The sequence below is a fragment of the Juglans microcarpa x Juglans regia genome, chromosome 6S (assembly GCF_004785595.1).
Source record: "Juglans microcarpa x Juglans regia isolate MS1-56 chromosome 6S, Jm3101_v1.0, whole genome shotgun sequence".
Classification (NCBI taxonomy): domain Eukaryota; kingdom Viridiplantae; phylum Streptophyta; class Magnoliopsida; order Fagales; family Juglandaceae; genus Juglans; species Juglans microcarpa x Juglans regia.
In genome coordinates, this window is record NC_054605.1 from 17,262,134 (window position 1) to 17,284,391 (window position 22,258).

Here is a 22,258-nt window from a genome sequence, read left to right on the forward strand (position 1 = left end):
AAAGAATGAAGCTTGCGTTTGCAATGTTACCTCATTGTATGAAGTTTAGATCACATAAGCATCCAGACGTATCTTATCTTTACTTAGCATCCTTTTCCTTCTTATTTAGGCAGTTATCTCTTGTTGTCCCCTAAAAACTCTACAAAAAATTGAAAAGATAAAGCATCAAACAGGGCCGGGAAACCAAGGCGTTTAGGTGGCGCGTGGGGACGGGGAGGTTGGCAATGGAGCATATAGAGAGAGTTTGCCAGGAATCATAAATCTATCCTCCAATGGCTTGATAAAAATGAGAAAAAATATAGAAAATGAAGAAGAAAAAGAGAGAGTGAGGAAAAGATAGAGGTATGGCCAAATGTAGAAAGAAGGGCCTGCCGCCTTCCGCCGGAGAGTTTTGCGGGAAGGGGAGGTTTCGGTGAAGAGAGGAATTTGGTCGAGGCTATGAGAAACTATTGTGTTCAAAGTTTCTTTAAAGTTGAAACACTAGCTGCTTTTACAATACAATAAAATCCCCCATATGTTTGGGTAAAAATGACATTGCAGAGCTCATTCAGCAGATTTTACTAACAATTGCAACAACAATAACAGCAACAACAATTTCGTGTTAGTATATGCATTCTGTCTTTGGAGCACAAGAACCCTCGCACAAAGTAATGGAGCCATGAGACATGACTCCCTACCACCAATATGTAGTTTATGTTCAGGCCAAACCCACTACTCATCAAGTTGGGTCAATGTTCTCTGATTCTCATTTTTGTACAATGCCTAAATCATGGTGTTTTGGGCTATTTCCCATAACTATCCACAAATTATTAAGCTCAAAAGGGAAGTAAACATCTATGGCCCTTGAGAAAGATGAAAAAAGCTGCCTTTACAAAGAATCACTTTTTTCCTTCTGCTGAGCTGCCTCAACATACTGCTCTGCCAGTTTCTTCACCTTCTCTCCTTCCTTGATGAGAAAATTTGCATTCTTGGCTTTGCAGTGGTATCTCATAACTTTATCCGTAGTTCTTGTCACTGCCCACCTATACTGTTCAGTCGTTATCACGCCACTTTTGCACAGTGGCCTGATGTGTTCTTTGATGTAGGCTTCCACCTAGAGAGAGATGGTATGACTGATAAGCTTGAAGTCTAGTAGAAGGAAAGGCCGTGCACAAGCATGGGATAAGTATTGGACAGGACTGAAGTATGAAATGATTTACATAAGGCTGTACAAATACGGAGAAAAGAAAATGGAAGTAAAGAAAACCAAATCAACTCAAATATATGATAAAAAGAAGGTCATCTGCTACCTTCTTGAATACATGATTGAAGCTATCAGGCCGCTTGCTAGTCTCAGTGCTAGATTCCTTCTCCTTGATTTCGACATTTTTCCCTGTTTGAAATTGGTTGGGTGAATGTTCCGCACCAGAAGAGTTGGGACCAACAGTTGCAACAAACATGTTCTCTGCATTTACCACCTTATTTGACATGTTATTTTCGTTTTGTACAGGATCTTTGTTTTCTGCTACTGCATCAACCTGTCCATATATCTTTCTTGATGCCACTTCTGGGAATTTTTTCATGAGGGGTTCTTTGTCTGGGCCATATAACTCTTCACATTCTACAATTGAAAGTTCTTCACCGTTTTCACTTGAAAAGGGTTCTGGAGGAACACAAGAATTGTCAATCTCGCCCTCCATGGTAGTGCTGATGCCCGCATCACTATGGTTCTGGGGCAGGGTAGAGTCCTTTGGTGCTTCAAAATTCCCAGGTTTTCCATGATCGTCAATATCTGTACCACTATTCAACTTTTCAGAGTTCAGAGTAGAGAAAACCACTTTCATTTTTGAAGCACCTTCTTCTGGTGGTAGCTTAGAGACTTTTGTTGTACTGGCACCAATGTAGTCTTCATCATCCAAATCATACTCAAAATCCCCATAAATATCCAGTTCTGGACAAGAATCCATATCAAATACATCATCTGGCCCTTCCTCCCTTATTGAGGGGTCATCTTTATTGAGGACTTCCTTCTCTGATTGTGGACTGTTTGGAGGAGAATCCGACACAAGGCCTGCACTTCTCAGTGCATCTAAGATTACAGGATCAGTTGAAATTTGATTGGTAGCTTGGTCCGATTCTTTGACGGGAACCTCTGCTGAGGGCGAAGTTAATGCTTCTGTGGCTATACTGGACTTGCTGTTATCTGAATGATGCAACATCTCCTGGGAACATAAATTCAGGTATACTATTTTGCTGTTTGACCTATCGGCAACCTCCTTTTCAATATTAACTGCATCTGCAACCGCGAATTCTGTTTCTGCAGTTCTGCGAATAACTGACAAATTTGCCTTCCTCAAGAAGTACTCTGTGAGTCGGTGAAGTTGTGTCTGAAGAAAAAAAGTTGTCACACAACCAGATAGATAAACTCCAGGATTATAAAGAAATCAACTATTATAACGTTTTTTTATGAGAGATAATTATTCCATAGAGGAAAACCAAAGCATTTAAGGTGCACTTGAATGATGCATCTGGATGACAACCTTAACTTGTGTAAACTGAAAAATAGCGACACCATGTTTAATACCAAAGAAGAATGCTGTAGTGTCCAAAAATCTTGGTTTTACTGTGAAACAAGTCTTTGTTAAATTTTCCTTCATATCTCTTGGCATATAAAGCAGCCAAACCACAGATCCAAATTGCTCCAATTCCAAGAAAACAAACTACAGCTAATTTTTCTTTTTGGATGGTTATATTGGAGGAATTCTATTATAATTGCAGTGGGCGTAGAGGTGACAAGTGGAAAACAAAAAGCATTGGCAATGGTCTGATGAAGGTGGTCAATTTGGTGTTGGCACTATTGCAGCATAAAATGTGGTGCAGTGTTGGTGATGGTGAACTTGCAAACAATAGAGCTAGCATTGATGACATGTGGTGTTTGAGCTGGTGTCGGCAGTGTTGCAGCACTCTGCAATAGTAGTTGCAGTGCTGGTGGTGGCAGTGGCATTGCTAGAACTAATGGACAACATCAACCATGAAAATCCATAGTAAGTATTATGCGCACAAACTTTTTTTTTTTTTCCTACATTTCCTTGCAAGGTCCTTTTCTGCCTTTCCCAGTTTTCATCCAAGGTTCAGCACTTCCACTTCCATTCCCAAATATTTTCACATCAAAAAGAAAACTACAGAGTATTCCAAGCAGAAATTTAATCCATTCACTGCAGTAAAAATACCCAGCCTGGTTATGGGAGGTGGAGGCAGCAAATTACTCTATACCTGCCTCAAGGATAAGGGGATTTTATTATGGTGACTAGGTGCCAGTACTGGTCTCATTTCGGCTGGTAATTGAGCCTGCTCACACCAATCAGAAAAAAGAATTGTATAAATATCAGATATCAAACAAAATAAGATGAAATGAAGAGTATTGGATTTCAGAAACCAAACTATTACATACTAGTAAGGGATAATTTCGTCTAAGCACTGCTTTGTCTTCCTGTAATTCATTGCTGGTGTTCCTGCTTGCTACAGCTGTTTTCCTAGCAAGGACCTCCAGGGCCCATTTTCTTTTGTCACTCTTTACACCATCAGATTTAACAAGCTGCTGCTTCTGAGTACTACCACCTTTAGAATCACATAGTGAAGAAATGGATGACCCTGCTGGGCGTGTGCTTAAAGCTACTTTACTAGGAGCAGAAGCAACATCGCTCTTTGAAGTTGGGGCATTATTCTTACTTTCTGTAATTCCAAATGAAGAAACCCCGGCCTTTGACACAATTTTGTTTGATTCTGTGCATTTAGTACTACTTTCAAGAGATGCCTTTGAACAGGTGTCTGCAGAAGTGGGCTGTTCTTTACTCTGCTCTGAACTACCAACAGCTTTAAGAGCTGAAAGAGGCTTGAGGTTATCCTTTCTAGGGAATACGGATGTATCAGCTAAATACAACCTGGAAAGAATTGGATTTGTGGCCTGTGAATCAGACCCATGATCTGAGTTATCCGCACTCTTTCTTAGGAGGCCAAGAACTGACTTCAAAGTCTCAATCTTTTCAGGCTTTGTAGCTCTCATGCAGCGATGCTTCCAAAACTCAACTTCACAGTCCCGATCCCATGCACGTTTTCGTCTTCCATTGGATGCTCCATAAATTTTCTTTGTTAGATTTTCCCGCACTTTTCCCTTCTGTAGCATTGACTTCTTGGACTTTACAGCTGAAGGTGCCAACTTCTTAACAGGTTCAGTTTTAGGTCCTGCTACAGCAGCCCTAAAAGCAGCAAGAAGCTTTGGATCAAAAAGGCTTTCCCCAAAATCTTTCGCAGATTTTTCACGAACAGCTTCTCTTATTTCTCTCCTTAGTTTTTGAACTGCCATGGATGACTCCTTGTCTTCAGAAGCTCTCCTCATTATCTTTTTTACTCGGAAGCCAGCCATGTTTTCTCGCTCTATCGATGATTTATCATGAGGATTTGGGCATGCAATCTCCTTGGAAAGTCTATGGTTTGTCCCTTGAACTATGCTCATTATATCAGAAGCAATATCATCCTCATCTTGATGATGTTTCAACCTTTCATCTTTGGGAACTACCATTGGGGTTGGGAAGCTCTTAGAATTATCCAGCACAGAAGCATCACCGTTCTCCTCTGTAGGCACCTGCTCAATCCTCCCTTCAGCTTTAATTTTCTTTCTAGAAACTTCAGTCACAATCTTTGGTTTGGGATTTCCATCAACACTAGTAGACTCATGCTCACTAATAGATGCAAAGAATAAGTAAGACAACCAAATGACAGTAAATAGACATTTACATAGGATATGCATGAGAGCACTGCACCAAACAACACAATAATTGAAGATAAACTAAAAAAACTTGGGTGACTGCCTGCTTCTAAGTGCTATTCATGAAACTGAAAAAAACATACAACAGAGTTTAAAATCCAACATGGCATGTTTAATACGGAGGAAACAACAGTGAGCAACGCTAAGATAAATTATTGCTGAACCCATGTCCCTAAAATGCCATAAGTTTTGCCAGCTGAAAGGCCTAAGAGCTTCCATGAAAACAGAAACAAAATACTGAATATAAATGAGGATAACTGGACCTGCAAGTGAGCAAGTGGCACTGGAAAATTGTGGCATGGGTACAGCAGTAACATATCCTTAGGGAACATGGCTATGATCACTAACTGCAGAAAAACGTGAGAAAAGCAGAGGAGACATTTGAATGATAAGTTACCTGCAATAAATAGACTTTCTCTTTACACCAACCATGGCAGCATTCTCATTAGCATCTGGTTCAAATTTGTAACAGAAAACATTCAGTAATGAGGCAATAGATCAGGATGTTCATATCAATGCCTTATCAATATCATAAGTGGCTACTTTGGATGTTCAAAGAAAGAAAGAAAAGATGCCCACACTTAAATACCTTTTGCCAAAGATTTTTCTGAAGGGATTTGCTGCTGGACATCTTCAGTGACTTGATCTCCAATTCCATCATTCTTTATGACATCAACTAGGGGCACATTAAATTGACAGTGATGGCATTGTAGCTATAAAAATAAATAAATAAACAAAAAAGGTTATATATGCCAATACCAGACAAAAAAGCGCCTACAGATAATCCAAGATGAAGGCCTATAGTGGCTTCATCTTCAGACTGCCTGTTTCCAATACAGGATTCACTAGTCAGCTTTCTTGAAGTATTTTCAATGCCATGAAAGCTACTTTGTTCCTTCATTGCTTTGACAGCAGAACTTGTCTTCAACTCACTAATCACCAAGGAATTAGAAGTCAAACTGAAGGATGGATCGTGTGATAAGGACAGTTCCAGCTCCTTCACCTCAAAGATTGGTTGAATGATAGTCTTCTCCATCGATGGCGTTTCCACCTTATGACTAATGGCATCAGAAGACGATATAAATGTTTCAGTTTTCAAGTCCTTTTCGACTTTGACAGTTGACAGAAAGCTATCATTTGGTTCTCCAGTCCACTGATTTTCACCAACCATTGAGATCACAACAGCTGTCTCTCCAGCATCAGCAACAGAAATGGACACCTTTCCAGCAAAAGCATCCTCAACAAAACTTTCACAATTAGCATCTTCTGGGCCACACTCATTGTTAGGTCTCTGAGTCAAAACCACTCCTGATTCTTGTGGCACACATCTACATTAATCCAAAAGTAAGAATGTTAAAAGAAATGACAAGGGAAGTCAGCTTCTAGGAAAAGACAAATTTTTGACAATTCATTTATCCTTGTATAATCCTTGAATACATGTAGTATACAAAAGCCTGGTGGTAACATCAGATGATTGTGGAACAATTAAAGGGTGATTGTGCCAAAGTTATAGATGAGCCAGTTAACGAACGCCTGGTGGTATGGATAATTGAGTTAGTACCTAAATAACCCAAGCAGGTATGCTGCCATAGTAGAACTCTAATGTCCCTAAACAGTATATATAATCTATAAAACACCATTAAACATCATTAGTCTACCTTGAGTAATGCAGTAATAGGTTCTGCACGTTCAAGTACTAACGGATGAAATAATGCATATGCAGCTCAAGAAAATTCACTGGATTAGACTCAGCCAAGGAACCAACAGCCAAAACCAGCCGACTAATAATCAGAGTCCATTAACTTACCTCGGGCATAACCAGGTACTCTCAGATGTGGCTTCAGAATCAAATCCGACACAAAAAGCATGATACCTGATTCCATGCAAACAAAAAAAAAAAGGCCATCAGCCTTTCTTGCCCCTTCACAGACAACAAGAAGTTTCACCATTTGTTCTTGAAAATATTTAGGAAAAATCAACCTACTGAACCCTCACTCTCACTTAAGCCAAATTGAGCAGTGAAATTCCTAAATGACATTCAATGAATAAGTCAAACCCTATCAATCAGATTTTATGGTTGAAGCTCACCAAATATCACATGAATCACAAGCAATTGATGTATCAAGATTGGAATCTCCCTCAATAGTCACTGATCCACTTCGAATTTTGCAGCCATCTCCATCCAAGCAAATAACTGCCTACAACACCATACAGTACATAAGAAAGATGTTGAGATGTAAATTCATACACAATACCAAAATTTGGAAAAAACAGCCTTGAGATCTTAATTTGAGAATAGCACCAATCTTCCTGAAGATTTTTGTTTCTTGAGAAGCTTGCATGGCTATACCCATATTCTGTATGGACTATTATAGGAAGGGGCGATTAAATGGTCTAGAAACAATTTAAATTACTCTTTTTTCCTTGACATGATTTAGTTACATATTTTTATGAATGCCTGACATGTGGATGTAGATCGGCCAACCTTTCAGAATCACAGTGCCGATATCAACGATAGTAGTTGGCCTTCTAGGTTAAGGGCATTTGAAAACACAACAGCCATTTTCTGATTTGTAGGAGTTTTGGATATATGCTTTTTATTATTTCATATATGTATATATGTATATATAGGATATGTATATATATATATATATTTATACAACTCATGCATCTATGCAGGAAAAAAATCATGTGTTCAATCCCCCATGCCTCCATGCAGATATTTAAAAGAATAAAAAATCATGCATCCACATGGGATAGAATACATGATTTTACCCTCCACCCCTTACCTGTAGCGAGGGTGATGCCATACGGGCTAACACCATTGACAATAAAGGACTTATGATGTAATTACGCCAAATAACACTGGGCCCAGGAGGGTGCCAGACTTTTAGAAACGGCACTAAAGAGAGTATTACAAGATCGCATCAGAGGAAAATTACATTTTCATCAATATAATACGATGGAAAAGAGAGCATATTATTCTTCTCTTCAATGCACCAGTCATCATTTCTGCATAAGTGAAGAAAAAAAAAAGTAGTAAATAATCGTTGATGAAAACCTAGGCATAGTGACAATGTTAGCATTACTTTTGTTTTTTACCTATAAAAGAAGTAATTTAATCAGCATAATTACAAAATAATTATGTGCCACTATAAGCATGGCCCACAGATCCTCCACATTCTACTTGTACTCATATTCGTAATGCAGGCCATTTATTTTTTAAAGTAATGCAAGTAACAATTCTTTCCATGCTCTATCTTAATATCTTCTCGCCAAAGAGCTTCGAAACAAATATTAGAGAAGACCCACTTGTAACAATTCTATCAAAATTAACAGATTTTGAGCCATTAGCAACTTAGCATTTACAAGTGTAGCAATATGACTTTGAATCAACTTTAAGTAACACTGACAAATATGATATCGGGTAAAATAGAACTGCTATAAATAAATGAAACAAGTATATATATTTTTTTTAACCAAACCCTAAGTTTTCAGAATGCAATGCCTATATTACATGGAGGTACAAAACTAAGAGGAATGGGGCTTTGAACAAGGTAAAAGTTAAAACAACACAAGAAAATATGTATATTGTTAAAAAGTACCTGGAAAATGAGTCCTCATCAACTTTGTTGCTACCAATAGTATCATATACCTACATAATGAAATGGAACTTATTAAACTTTATATCTATTATGTACCAACTTCTATTGTTAGTCTCCTTTTACCAGCTTCTAATTACAGCTTCGATAGAAACTCAAAGAAAAGGGAAACAGATCTCATCAAGAGTAGTCAATACTTAGAAACAAATTCTGTGCAAATTAGGTTCTGAATGTATATCAATGACAGCAGAAGTAATGCAGCACAATGAAGGAAAACGGTCTTCAAAAGTTTTATAACACTGACCGGGACGCATGTGATCAATTGAAATTCATTCTGGCAAAGCGGACAAAGGTTTGTGATGGTAGCCCAGTTGTCAATGCATGCAAAACAAAACCTGAAAAATCACATGATGAACTCAGTTTATGAAATCAAATCTTGCTCTCTGTCCAAGCAAATTAATGTTACATAAAATGGTTACTAGTTTGCTTGATCTTGCACAACAGATATAAATAAAATATAAATTTACCTAGCTGATTCGTTGAACATATATAAAAAAAATCAATATAGATGGATAAAGAAGCTAAATCTATAAAAATGCCCATCCAACTAAAGAATCTATTGGCTTTTTCAACTCAACTCAACTCAACCCTGATAAAATCCAACGCCATGAACATGGCAGAATTTACCTTTAGACATCTACAAACCAATGAATTTATAAGTTCTTTAAGAGCTCATTTCCAAAAACAAATGCAGCTGTTGCAAGAGGTCCTAACCAGATTAGTCACTTGGTCACAGAAAAACATTGAAGAAAGTAAAGTAAGGGGTTGATATCCACTGAGTTCCTTTCTTAGCTTTACAATAATTGAATTCTAGAATAGAAGTATCAGTAATTGCAGTTTAAGGTTCATATCAAAGGTATGTGAGTGCCCACTTCCACTTAACTTAAAAGCAAATAAAGGAATATGATGTGTAACATCTTGATATTATGAGAAGAAAGGTTTATTAACACAACTAACCAAGATGCACGCACTTGAGTGACAAAAGGAATGGAAGAAAATGTAGATACATACCAGTGCTGGCAGCAGTCTAGAACCCCCCTATCAATGACAACATCCATGCATATCCCACACCCTTCACCTTCAAAATTGGAATTATCCTTCCACAATATAAAATAAAATAAAATTAAGTGGCAGATAAAAAAATTTTTTTAAAAAAAAGGTATAATAAATGAATAGCTAAAACTAAAATACGAGTATCCATAAGAAACAGAATATGATATAATCTAACAAATTCCTCCATACACCGCATGTGTTCGACTAGTAATAAGCAAAGCAGCTTATGGAGCTCGCGTATGGCCTAATTCACGAAACAGAGATTGCCTTACAATGTACAATGGAAATACAATTTTCAGGAACTCTTTCTTGAAATTTAAAACGCTACTGAGAAAATATCATGTTTTCTCATTTTCCTTTCGCCCTTTATCTCTCAATCATTGTCCCAAATACCGAAAGCATTGGTTAACCGGGCTTGTAGATTCGAAATAGAGAACAAAAATTTAAAGAAAATATGTAGAAACGGAAACTTTTGAAGCTTTGGCACAATATAAATTCAATAATAAAGCAACAATAAGGGATTAGATAAAGAACAGTAACTCGGCTGCTTACAATATTAGTGATAATATCATCATCAACTTCAAAGGTATCTTCTTCTGGAATGCCTCTTGCATCCAAATCCACCTCCATTGTGAAACCCAAAGAACTTTAGCAGCCCTAATCAGATACTAATCAAAGGAATTACAACAACAAAAAATTTAAGCTAACGGGAAATGAAATCGGCTAATCAATTGAAGAAAAACAAAAAGGAGCAGAAAAATAGTGACCGAAATATAAATAATCAGATTTTTTTTCTTTCCAGAATTCGGAGGTCAAGTAGTTGGTTATTAAGAGGAAGAATCTCATGGGTTAAAAGGGTCAACGGAGAAATATTGGGGGTTTAAGTTTACATGTAACTGAGAGAAAGCACCGTTAATGTGTGTTTCTTTTGAGAGGGTTGTGCGACGATGAAGAAGACGAACCGAAAATCGTCGGGTTTTTTTTTTGTCTTTTAGGCGAATCGTTTTACGATAATGATTTACACATAAAATTTTTCAAAACACATTACACAATTATATTTTAAATAAGAGATATTTTTATAAAATATTTTATAAAAATAATATTATTTTACAAAAATATATTTTAAAAATAATAAAAATTTTATTAAAATAATCAGGTAATACAGGACTTATCAAATTGAATCACAAATATAACATCCAAAAGACAATCCTCAATCCATTAAGACTCATTTTCTAAACTTATACCAATTTTTGCAGCATTGTGAGCAGCCTAATTGTTGCATCTTCTGGTAAAGCATAATTTCCATCCAACTTGAGTAAAAATAAAACCTGTATATCCTTAATCAGTTGGCCCTCCAAAGATAAATCATCAGTATTCCCATTAACCCCATCAACCACTTGTTTAGCATCGTCCTCATATAGCACCTGGTTAAGATTCATCTCCAGACAGAGTTGAATACCTCTTAGAAGAACATAACACTCTGCTAAGAAAGCAAAACCAACATGCAACCTCGAAGCAGCCACCACAGCCACCACGATCTCAACCTCCCCCTGTTGTTTCTCACCACAATACCAATGCCCATAAGTCCCTTCTCAGAGTCATAAGCAGCATCAAAATTCAGTTTGCACAGAGATCAGCTGGTGGTCTCCACCTCATATCAAATACTTGTCGAGGGATATAGTCAACATTAGGCATTGAACGCTGATGGATGTCTTGATAAACCTCCATATCAGTTAATGCAGATCTAAGTAGAACAGACGGGCCATTAAAATTATGATTAAAAACAAAGCAGTTCCTCATATTCCATAACTTGTAAAATATGGCAACCACCTGCACTAAAGTCACATCATCCAATCTTCTAAACAAATCATCCCAAAGCTGTTTAAAGTCATGGAAATTGGAATTCCATTTCCTTAGAGGATTGTCCTGATCACCCCAAACGTCCATTGATGCAGGACAATTTCAAAGAACATGAATTATAGACTCATCATCCCTCAAACATACTGGACACAACTCTTCCTCCACTACCAATTTTTTCCTAAGCATCTACTTTGTTGGTAAAATTTCATTGAGAGCCTTCCAGAGAAATTGTTTAATTTTTCCTGGAATCTTCAACTGCCATAATTGCCTCCAAATCATCTCACCAACCTCTCCATTTGATGACTCTCCCTGAGACTGCTTTGACAATACACAATCCAATACATAAGCACTTTTCACTGAAAAAATCCCCTTTGTATGTCTTGCCCATATCAGCCTATCACTAATCTCCCTTCTACTAAGAGGAATACTACAAATAATCTTTGCCTCCTCTAAATTAAAAATTATTTTAACCAATTCAATCTTCCAACTGCAAGTAGCACCAAGGGTGTAACCGGTCCGGTCCGGTCCGGTTTTAGACAAAATTTAGGACCGAACCGGTATGTACCGGTTTTATATTTTTTAAAACCGATTACGCCCCGGTTACCCTCCTAAACCGGTATCTCCGGTTTTACCGGTTTCCGGTCCTGTCCAGTTTTTCGATTTTTTTAAAATGTAAAAATATATAATAAAGTGTTACCTCTTATGATAAAATGTTATTAATAATTTAATATATATTTTTTTATATTTAAAGCATATGATCAATTAAATTTTCATCTTCAAGATTAAACTTTTTTTTTATAAATTATAATAACATTATCGTATATATAATTATATTAATAACATATAATCAAACAAATTACAAATGTTCATATTTAAGATTAACATTTCATATATGATATATAATTATATCTATTATATATAAAAATTTAATATATAATTATATATTATATATAAAACTTATATATATATATATAATATTTTAAAACAAGAATTTTTTATGTTTAAAATTGATAAACAACTTGATCAAGATATTTCTTCTGATAATGAGTAAACAAATGATTCTAGTTCAAGCCAACATGATTTGGCTACTGATAATCATATTTGTTTAATCCACAATACCATTCCTCCAAAATGGTTTTCTAGGGTTACTATTGTGGTTGCCTATGATTTTCAATTTTCTGTTGTTGCTATAATTGATTCCGGATCAGACCTGAATTGCATTCAGGAAGGACTCATTCCTAACAAATATTTTGAAAAATCTTCTGAAAAATTATTTTCGGCAAATGGATCTAAGATGAAAATCACTTATGAGTTAAACAACGCTCATGTTTGCCAAAATAATGTTTGTTTCAAAATCCCTTATGTTTTAGTCAGAAATATGTCTGACAGAGTGATTCTAGGGATTCCCTTTGTTTCTGCTTTATATCATTTTTTGACTGAAAAAGATGGTATTACTACCGACCCTTTTGGTCAAAATGTCAAATTCAAATTTGCATATCGATAAGAGATTGATCAAGATAAAGGTTTGAAATCTTTACTTTTCGCGAAAGAAAAGCATCTGAACTTCCTCCAACAGGAAATCAGATACAAAAAGATTCCTGAACAATTATATTCCCCAATTTTAATTTTAAAAATTGATGATTTTAACAAACGTCTTGTTTTTTAGGTTTGTTCTGATTTACCCAATACTTTTTGACATAGGAAGAAACACATCGTTTCTCTTCCCTATATAAAAAATTTTGATGAAAATACTATTTCCACTAAAGCCAGGCCAATTCAAATGAATAGTCAGACTTTAGAATTCTGCAAAATTGAAATTGCAGATCTTAAGAAAAATGGCATAATTAGAGATAGCAAGTCCTCTTGGTCTTGTCCAGTCTTTTATGTCCAGAAAAATGCTGAGCTAGAAAGAGGTACCCCTCGTCTAGTTATTAATTACAAACCTTTGAATAAAATCTTAGAATGGATTAGGTACCCTCTCCCAAACAAAAATGACTTGATTCATCGGTTATCCAATGCTGTTGTCTTTTCCAAATTTGACCTTAAGTCCGGTTTTTGGCAAATCCAAATAGCCGAGTCAAATAGGTACAAGACAGCCTTTGCCACCTCCTTTGGTTATTACGAATGGAATGTGATGCCATTCAGTCTCAAAAATGCCCCAAGTGAGTTTCAAAATATCATGAACGATATCTTCAATTCGTTCTCTACTTTTACCATCGTCTACATAGATGATGTTCTTATTTTTTTCAAATCTATTGATGAACACTGGAAACATTTGAATTCGTTTCTAGACATCATTAAAATCAATGGTCTTGTTATTTCTGCAAAAAAGATCAAATTGTTTTAAACCAAGATCAGATTCCTTAGTTATGATATTTCTGAAGGTAAAATCAGGCCCATCCAAAGAGCCATTGATTTCGCCGACAAATTTCCTGATGTCATCACTGACAAAAAACAATTGCAGAGGTTCTTAGGATCTCTCAATTATGTTGCAGATTTCTACAAGGATATGAGGAAACAGTGTTGTCCTTTGTTCGAAAGACTCATTTCCGATCCTCCTTCTTGGACAGAAATCCATACTAATCTGGTAAGAAAAATTAAAGCACATGTCAAAACTCTCCCGTGCCTTGGTATCCCTACCTCTGATTCATTTAAAATTGTTGAAACAGATGCCTCTAACATTGGTTATGGTGGCATTCTGAAACAATCTGTTTCCCCAGGTTCTTCTGAACAAATCGTTCGCTTCCATTCTGGAATCTGGAATCCTGCACAAGAAAAATATAGTACTATTAATAAAGAAATTTTATCTATAGTACTATGTATTTCTAAATTTTATCTATAGTACTATATATAAAACTTATATATATATAATATTTTGTATAATATATAAAATTAATTTATATATATATATATTTTTTCAACCGGTCCGGTTGGGTCCAGTCCAGTCCCGAAAATTACGAAACTGAAACCGGACCGATTCCGGCCAGTTTTCAAAATATAGGAACCGGTTCCGGACCGGACCGGTTTAAAAACCGGACCAACCGGTCCGGTTTTCCGGTTTAAATTTACACCCTTAAGTAGCACCATCAATTAACTTAGCAACTGTAACATCCACATTCAACTGATTTATAGGGGTTTGAACTTTATAAAAGAATGATTGTGGCAGCCACCTATCATGCCAAACTTTTATATTGTTCCCATTTCCTACTCTCCATATTGCACCTGCCTTCATTAGGTTGATAGATGACTATAGACTCCTCCATATATGAGAAGGAGAGAATCCTATTTTAGACTTCAATATGCCACGGTTTTTAAAATATTTACTTTTAAAAATCTGGGCAACTAAGGAATTTGGACAATGAAGCAATCTCCATACATGTTTTGCTAATAGAGTTCTATTAAAAATAGTGAGATTTTTTAAACCAAGACCCCTCTACTCTTAACCTCCCCTAGTATTTACCAACTCCTCCAATGAATGCTCTTTACACTCCTATTATGACTCTACCAGAACCGAGAGAACATGGCTTCAATTTCCTTAATCAAAACAAATGGTAATCTGAACACACTCATGGTGTATGCAGGGATTGCTTGCAACACACTCTTGATTAGGATTTACTTCCCAGCTGAAGATAGCATCTCAGATTTCCAATTACTTATTCTTCTCCAAATTTTCTTCTTTAGGTGTCTGAACGTATTATACTTGGATCTCCCAACCATAGTAGACAAACCCAAGTATCAATTATAGTTCCCACAAAGCTCTCCATTGGTGGATTCAGTAATCAACTCTCTTTCTTCCATATCTGTGTTGGGACTGAAAATAATAGAAATTTTTTGCTTATTCAATGTCTGACCCAAAGCACATTCATACAAGCATAAGAATGTTCTACTAAGCACCATTCTTCTTGTTTTGCTCTATAGAATATGACGCAATCATTTGCAAATAAAAGGTGGTTAATGGACCTCCCTCCCCTTGATGCAACAACACCTTTGATAATTCCATTCCTCTCAGCTTGTTGAAATAGAGAATTGAGGCCCTCAACACAAAGAAGAAATAGATAAGGTGACAAGGGATCACCTTGTCTTAGGCCTCTTGAAGAGAAAAAAGTCTTGCCTTGTATACCATTCACTTTAACCAAATAAAACACAGTTTTGACACATATCATAATCAGCTTAGTCAATTTCTCTCCAAAACCCAATTTCAACATAATGGCCTCCAGAAAATCTCATTCAACCTTGTCGTATGCTTTAGACATATCTAGTTTAATTATCATGCTACCCACCTTGCCCTTTTTTCTTGACTGCATTGTATGTAAGAGTTCATAGGCTACCAAAATATTGTCTGTAATGAGCCTACCTGGAATAAAAGCACTTTGGTTCCAAGAGATCACCAAAGCCAACACCTTCTTCATTCTATTTGCCAAGACTTTGGAAATTAATTTATACAACACATTGCATAAGTTGATAGGTAGAAACTTATCCATAGAAGATGGGGAATTTACCTTGGGAAAGTGATAAGGGTATGGTTTATGCCTGCAGGCATTATACCATTCTTCAAAAAAGCCAAGACAGCTTGAGTAACCTCCATACCAACTATCTCTCAATGATCTAAGAAAAAATAGCATTGAATCCATCGGGTCCAGGAGCTTTAAAGGGAGACATTTGTTTTAAAGCAAATACCGCTTCTTCACTAGTAAACTCCTTTTCCAAATCACACCTCATAGCTTCAGAGATTCTAGAGTTCACCCCATCTATACATTGATTAATGCAAACTCCAGTAGGATAAGTAGAAAGGAATACCTGTGAAAAGTGTTGCCAGAAGCCATGCATGATTTCTTCGAAATCTATTAGCACCACCCCATTAGCAGTCATAATCTTTTTAATACAATTTTTCTTCCTTCTTTGGTTGACACAAGCATGATAAAATTTGGTATTCTTGTCACCATTTTCTATCCAATGCCTCTTGGCTCTTTGCTTCCATTTAATGTCATCTTGATCCAGCAACAAATCAATATCCTTCTGAAGTTGCTTCTGTAATGCCAAAGAACTCGGAACCTCATTTTCTTGCAGTTGTGCTAGCAGTGTGGATTTATCTTTAATAGCCTTTGTTCTCTCTCTGTCCAGGTTCTTACTCCACTTCCTAAGGCCTTTTCCACAGGCTTCAAGTTTTGCCTGTACAGATTCAAGCAATTCCCTCCCAACAATCCCTTTTTGCCATTCTGCTGCTACCAGTGAAGTGCAGCCCTATTCTCTCCCCCAATTAAGCTTATAATGGAAACTACCAAGAATGTCTCGCCTTGGTTCAAGCCCATTCAGACCACAATCTAACATGAGTGGTCGATGGTCAGAGCAAATAGCAGCAAATGAATCAACTTTATAGTTTCTATTACCATCTAACCAAGATTGATTAGCCAACACTCTGTCTAATCTTTATTTGGTATGGGTTTCATCCTCATGTCTGTTATTCTAGGTAAACTTCTCCCCCTTCCAACCCAAATCATGCAGGTTTCCATGCTCTTAAACATTAACGAATAAGTCCATCTGATTCTCATTCCTCAAACCTCCACCCATCTTCTCATCGTGTGATAAAATCTCATTAAAGTCTCCAATGACACACCACCCTACATCGACAGGTTTGAAAGATTTTAATAATTCTCATGCACGTCTCCTTTGACTAACTTCAGGATGACCATAAAAGCATGTAAGGAGCCAGCTCTTGTCTCCAAGCACATTTGAAACTGTAATATTTATGTGCCTAGCTGAGTAGTTAACTAACTCAATATTAAGGTCATGTTTCCACATAATCATAAGACCACCAGTTCAACCCCTTGCATCAACACCAATACAATTCTCGTACTTAGCTTTTGTAGCAATAAGCTTTGCACGACTAGTAGGCAGTTTTGTTTCCATAAGGAATATCACCTCAGGCGCTTTAGTCTTCACTAGGGAGCAAAGACATTGAACTGTTCAGGGGTTTCCAAGCCCCCGACAGTTCCAGCTTAATATTTTCATGATACTTGGCGAGGCTGTCACCCAGCCTCTGCCAACTTACTGTGCAAAACAGCATCAGTTTTACCTTTCTTTGAAGTCACTAAGTCTGATAGAATAGAGTCATCCTCATCAATTAGTCTCTTCTTACTATACTGGATATCCAGGTTTGGAACAGTCGTACCTTGACCTCGAGCCCTCCTTTTCCATTTACCTCCCCCTTTCGGAGCAGATTGAGCATGTCCTCTGCCAGGCACCTTCCCTTGCAAAACACTAGATGAAGTTGGTGGTAGTAGAGTTGTTAAGTCCTCAGTTACTTACATTGCAAAGGAACTGGGCCATCCCCCCGTTTGAACCACCTCACTATGGTCTAGAACCAAGTCAGCTTCCTCTGTCTGTATTGGGCCCACAAACCCATCACGGCCCATCACCTTATCCTTATTGCTGCTAGTAACTGCATAAGCTAATGTATCTGCTTTTGAATCCTTGCTAATATCAACCACCGAGATTTGCTCAGAATAGTTACCACTCTCCCCAGATAATTGATTTACCTTATCCCTTCTTTCAAAACCCCTAACTAAACCACCCTTATCCCCTTGAAAATCTCTTGTTTTCATGGAATTGCCGCAACCACCTTCCACATCCACCTGCACCACCTCCAAACTCGTGCACTAACCACCATGTTCAGAGCTATCAATAGATCCTTCCATCGCACATCCTTCTTCTGACCATTCGCTTCCTTCCCCCCAAAACTAGATGCAGAGGATAATGGTGTTAATTTACGTCGAAATCCTCCCTCTGCACGGAGCCATGCACCATATTGCTTAATGTCATGTTCATTCTGATCAAAGCCAGAAACACCAGAGGAACACCCAGCATGATCAAGAACAATCCACCCACACCGGAAGCAAATTTTCAACAGTTTTTCATATTATAAAGAAACCCATAATTTACAACCCAGATAGTTGATGAACTTGCCACGAGCAACAGGTTTATGCAAAGGAATTTCAATTTTAACTCGTAAATATCTCCCCCATCCTATTCTATCATCCGCCACATCAACCTCTAACACCTTGCCAACAGTGGCCCCGACCTGCTCACCATACTCCCTTGTCATGCACCCCAGAGGAAGGTCATGAAACTGCACCCAAAAGACCTCACTCTCAAACTTAATCTGCCTAGGTAACAACATCCCATCATATGGACGAAGAGGAAATAACGCATTGTCAAATAGCCACAGACGTCCATTCAGAATATGTTGCTTATCAGCATGTGTAGTGAATGTCACCACATAAACATTTTTGTCAACCTCTTGAAAGACAGCCCTCTTACTAATCCTCCAGATCTTAGCCATTGAGTTCGCTATAAGATCCTTACCCACACTACGATCACTGTAAATTTTCCCAATCAAACTAAGATCACATTTTCTCTTTACGACAGCCTCCCCTCCATAAGGAACATCAAGAATCACTTCCTCCTCCAATAGGCGTAATTGCCCCCGTCGAACTTCAAGGTCTTCCATCACGTGAAGACTGGATCTGCAAAATCTAACGCTCTGCCTCACAGCAAAACTCAGAACACCACCTCTGGAATCGCCTAGGGCTATACTAGAGAGGAGAATAAAACTTTTAAAAAAAAAATCCTATTTTATAACATTATTATGCAATATATTTTACAATGTGTTTATGCATATCATTACTCTTTACAATATTAGAAACGTATTGAAGTTTGAACGTCGTAGAATATGTGGGCTGGTATTAGCTGGAGAAGAATCTACGTAGAAATAGGTTTGTGATTGATCAGTGTTAGTCTGTTGGAACTTTGATATTTTTTTTTCTTTTGAATAAAAAAACAAACCTCCATTCATAAAGAAGATAAAGAAAATAATCCAACACAGTACAATTACATGGAAACATCTATTATAACTCTAGAATGAATAAATTATGGGCAAGCATGCCACCATTGTAACGTATCTTCAATAAAGTAAGGCTCCGTTTGGTTCTCAAACTCAGCTGAGCTCAACTGAATTCAATTTAACTTTAAGCTGAATCTAACATCCAAACACCCAACTCTCAAATTATTAAACTCATCCAAACTCAAAACATTTTTACACGTGGGATCCACAATATTTTTCAACTTAAAACATCTTTATACGTGAGACTCATAACCTTTTTCAATTTTTCATAAAAAGTACTAAACTCATCTTAACATCCAAACACACTTTAAATTCAGTTTAAATGAGCCACACATAACTCTCTCCACTACTCAACTCACTACTATTCATAAAGAACTCAACTCAACTGAGTTCAGTTCAACATCCAAACGTAGCCTAAGTCGTGCAGGAAAATGGGCAGCTTAGTTCCCCTGACAACCAACATGACATACATCAAATGAGGCAAACCGAAAAAGAAGATTTTGCATTTCAGCTATCACAGACTCCTGATTAGAAAGATTAATGTCTTTAGAACGATTAGCTTCAACAATAGTTGAAGCATCCCTTTCCAACATCAGATTAGTCACACCCATATGCAAAATTAATTGTAAACCCCTTAAAGTTGCTAAAGTTTCAATATCATCTATTTCAAAAATACCATGTTCCTTACGACTTGAAGCCATCAAAACATTTCCATGATCATCACGTAGAATGACTCCAACACTAGTCGACTTAGAAGACCGAAACAACACACCATCAAAATTAAGTTTCACCATCCCTTGAGGGGGGCTTTCCAGGAGAGCAATTTTTCTTTACTTACCACCATTTGTTGATTCTTTACATTAAGATAACTCTCAACGAACGCAAGACAATTATCAATTACTTCTAAAAGAAAGCACTCAGAATCCTGGAACATCTTAAGGTTCCTATATTTCCATATACCCCCATGAAATGGTAAGGAAAATAGAACTAACTTTAGTCAAACTTCAACAAAAACCCTACTAGCTCTGAAAATCGCCCAACTTGCTTTAAATAAGATAAAAGCTCCAAATAGCCCAAATATCTTGTAAAATTGGACAGCCACAAAGAGAATGGAAACTATCTTCCACAAACAACTTAAAATGATCACAAACAGCTGATGGAATAATCCCTCTCCTCAACAAATTATGTCTTGTAGAAAGGCAATCTTTGCACGCCCTCCATCCAAAACTCTTAACTTTATTAGGCGACTTTAAGTTCAAAAAATTTCTCTATAATCCCTTATCTTCATCTGCATGAGAACTTTCAGCTACATTGGATGGAGAAAACAATTTCGAAGATGTATGATAACCTAACTTCATAGAGTAGTAACCATTTTTATTACCATTTAGGGCTATAATCAAGTCGAGCTAAGCCGATCTTTAGCTTGCCGAGCTCGGCTTGGCTCGACTCAAAATACTCGAGCTCGAGCCCAATCTCGAGATTTTTTTTATTCTTTATTTAAGCTCGACTCGATAAGCTAAACGCTTAACTCGAGCTCGTCACACAAATGAGTTCGAGTCAAGCCGAGCTCGAGCTCAAATTATTTTTTTTTATTTTTTGAATAATATTTAATAATTAATAAATTAAAAAAATAAAAAAATCTAATATTGAATTTATACAACTAACAAGTAGAACCTCTATTGAATTATAAAATTATAAAAATTTATAAATAATTAATATTTAACTAGTTGATATTTATCCAAAATAACAGTATATTATATACCTACATATATTATTAATACATACACTTAATATAATAGGATATATCTATTTCATATATGATTTTCACATACTAGTATATGAAATTATTAAATTTTATCGACTAATTATTATACAAATTATAAAATATACCTATGAAGTATATTAATTATATAGACAACTAGTTAGATTACATATTATATATTTAATTATAAAAGTGGTATGCTTATATTATTAGCTAATACATATATATATGTATGTATATACATAGGTGTATGTATATATTTATCAATATATGAATGAGTTTTAATCGAGTCAAGCTAATGAGTCGACTCGAGCATAAACGAGTGGGCCTTAATGAGCCTTAGCCGAGTCAAGTCGAGTTTTGTCGAGTATGTGTCATTTATAAATCGAGCGGGTATCTGCTTTCACGAATGAACTTTTTTTTTTTACAAGTCAAGTTCAATTTGAGTTTAACTGAGCGAGTATCGAGCGGGCGATCGAACAGACTGGTTTATTTATAGCCTTATATCGAACAGACGGGCTATCATCCACCTGTCTAGATAGCAAATGAAGGGAACAAATAGTAGCAGCCACATTTGGAGTCAAATCTGAAAAAACCAACTCCCTATTCCATAAAGATAGATCCTGCAGTAGTAAACAATCTACTGTTGAGAAAAAAATCGTTTATTGAATTAAGATTTCTTTACCCAAGAAAGTTTAAATACTCCATTGTTCAATGTGATCCATCACATCTATTTTATAATAAAAATAATTTTACAATATAATGAATCATATTAAACTATATTGTCAATATGTAAATTTTCTTATTTCTGTATAAATCAAGCATTCTCTTTAAGCTTTAAAATTCTCAAAAAAATACCAATAAAGGTTCATCATTTAATAAGATCATGTGGGAGGAAAACTCAATATAAATTTGGTAGACAAAAGCTAAAAGCGTTGCTTTTGTTTTGTGAAATCACACTTTAATCCCCTAATTATCGGATCGTTTATGATATGATTGCCTAATTATTAAAATTATCACTTAATTCCCTATTTTGAAACACAAGTCTCGATCGTTATGATCTGACCGGTAATATGGAAGAAGATAAATGCTTGCGTTCTGCTAAGTGATGACTATGAATCCATCTTAGATGAAAGCCTCGAAAAGCTGCAGTGGAAGAATATGATCACCTTGACATGCATCTTTCTTTCAATGGACCATTTTTATTCCTAGTTTCA

At 36.4% G+C, this 22,258-nt stretch overlaps 1 protein-coding gene across 4 annotated transcripts; it reads right to left on the reverse strand.

Annotated features, from left to right (window-relative positions):
• Positions 1-583: 583 nt before the first annotated feature.
• Positions 584-10,511, reverse strand: LOC121236839 (uncharacterized protein At4g10930). Of its 4 annotated transcripts, XM_041133309.1 has the most exons (15): positions 10,430-10,448; positions 10,072-10,187; positions 9,478-9,563; positions 8,711-8,801; positions 8,410-8,459; positions 7,747-7,816; positions 6,893-7,002; positions 6,612-6,677; positions 5,564-6,132; positions 5,394-5,480; positions 5,202-5,256; positions 3,431-4,718; positions 3,253-3,327; positions 1,290-2,366; positions 584-1,093 (listed from the first exon to the last, which is right to left on the reverse strand). In XM_041133309.1, exons 2-15 carry the CDS (start codon positions 10,147-10,149, stop codon positions 869-871), a joined length of 3,927 nt encoding a protein of 1,308 aa, XP_040989243.1. In that variant the 5' UTR covers positions 10,150-10,187; positions 10,430-10,448; the 3' UTR covers positions 584-868. The 4 variants fall into 4 exon arrangements, with proteins under 4 accessions (XP_040989243.1, XP_040989246.1, XP_040989244.1 ...); XM_041133310.1 differs by having other exon boundaries at positions 796-1,205; positions 10,072-10,511; XM_041133311.1 differs by having other exon boundaries at positions 1,006-1,128; positions 10,072-10,510.
• Positions 10,512-22,258: the final 11,747 nt, after the last annotated feature.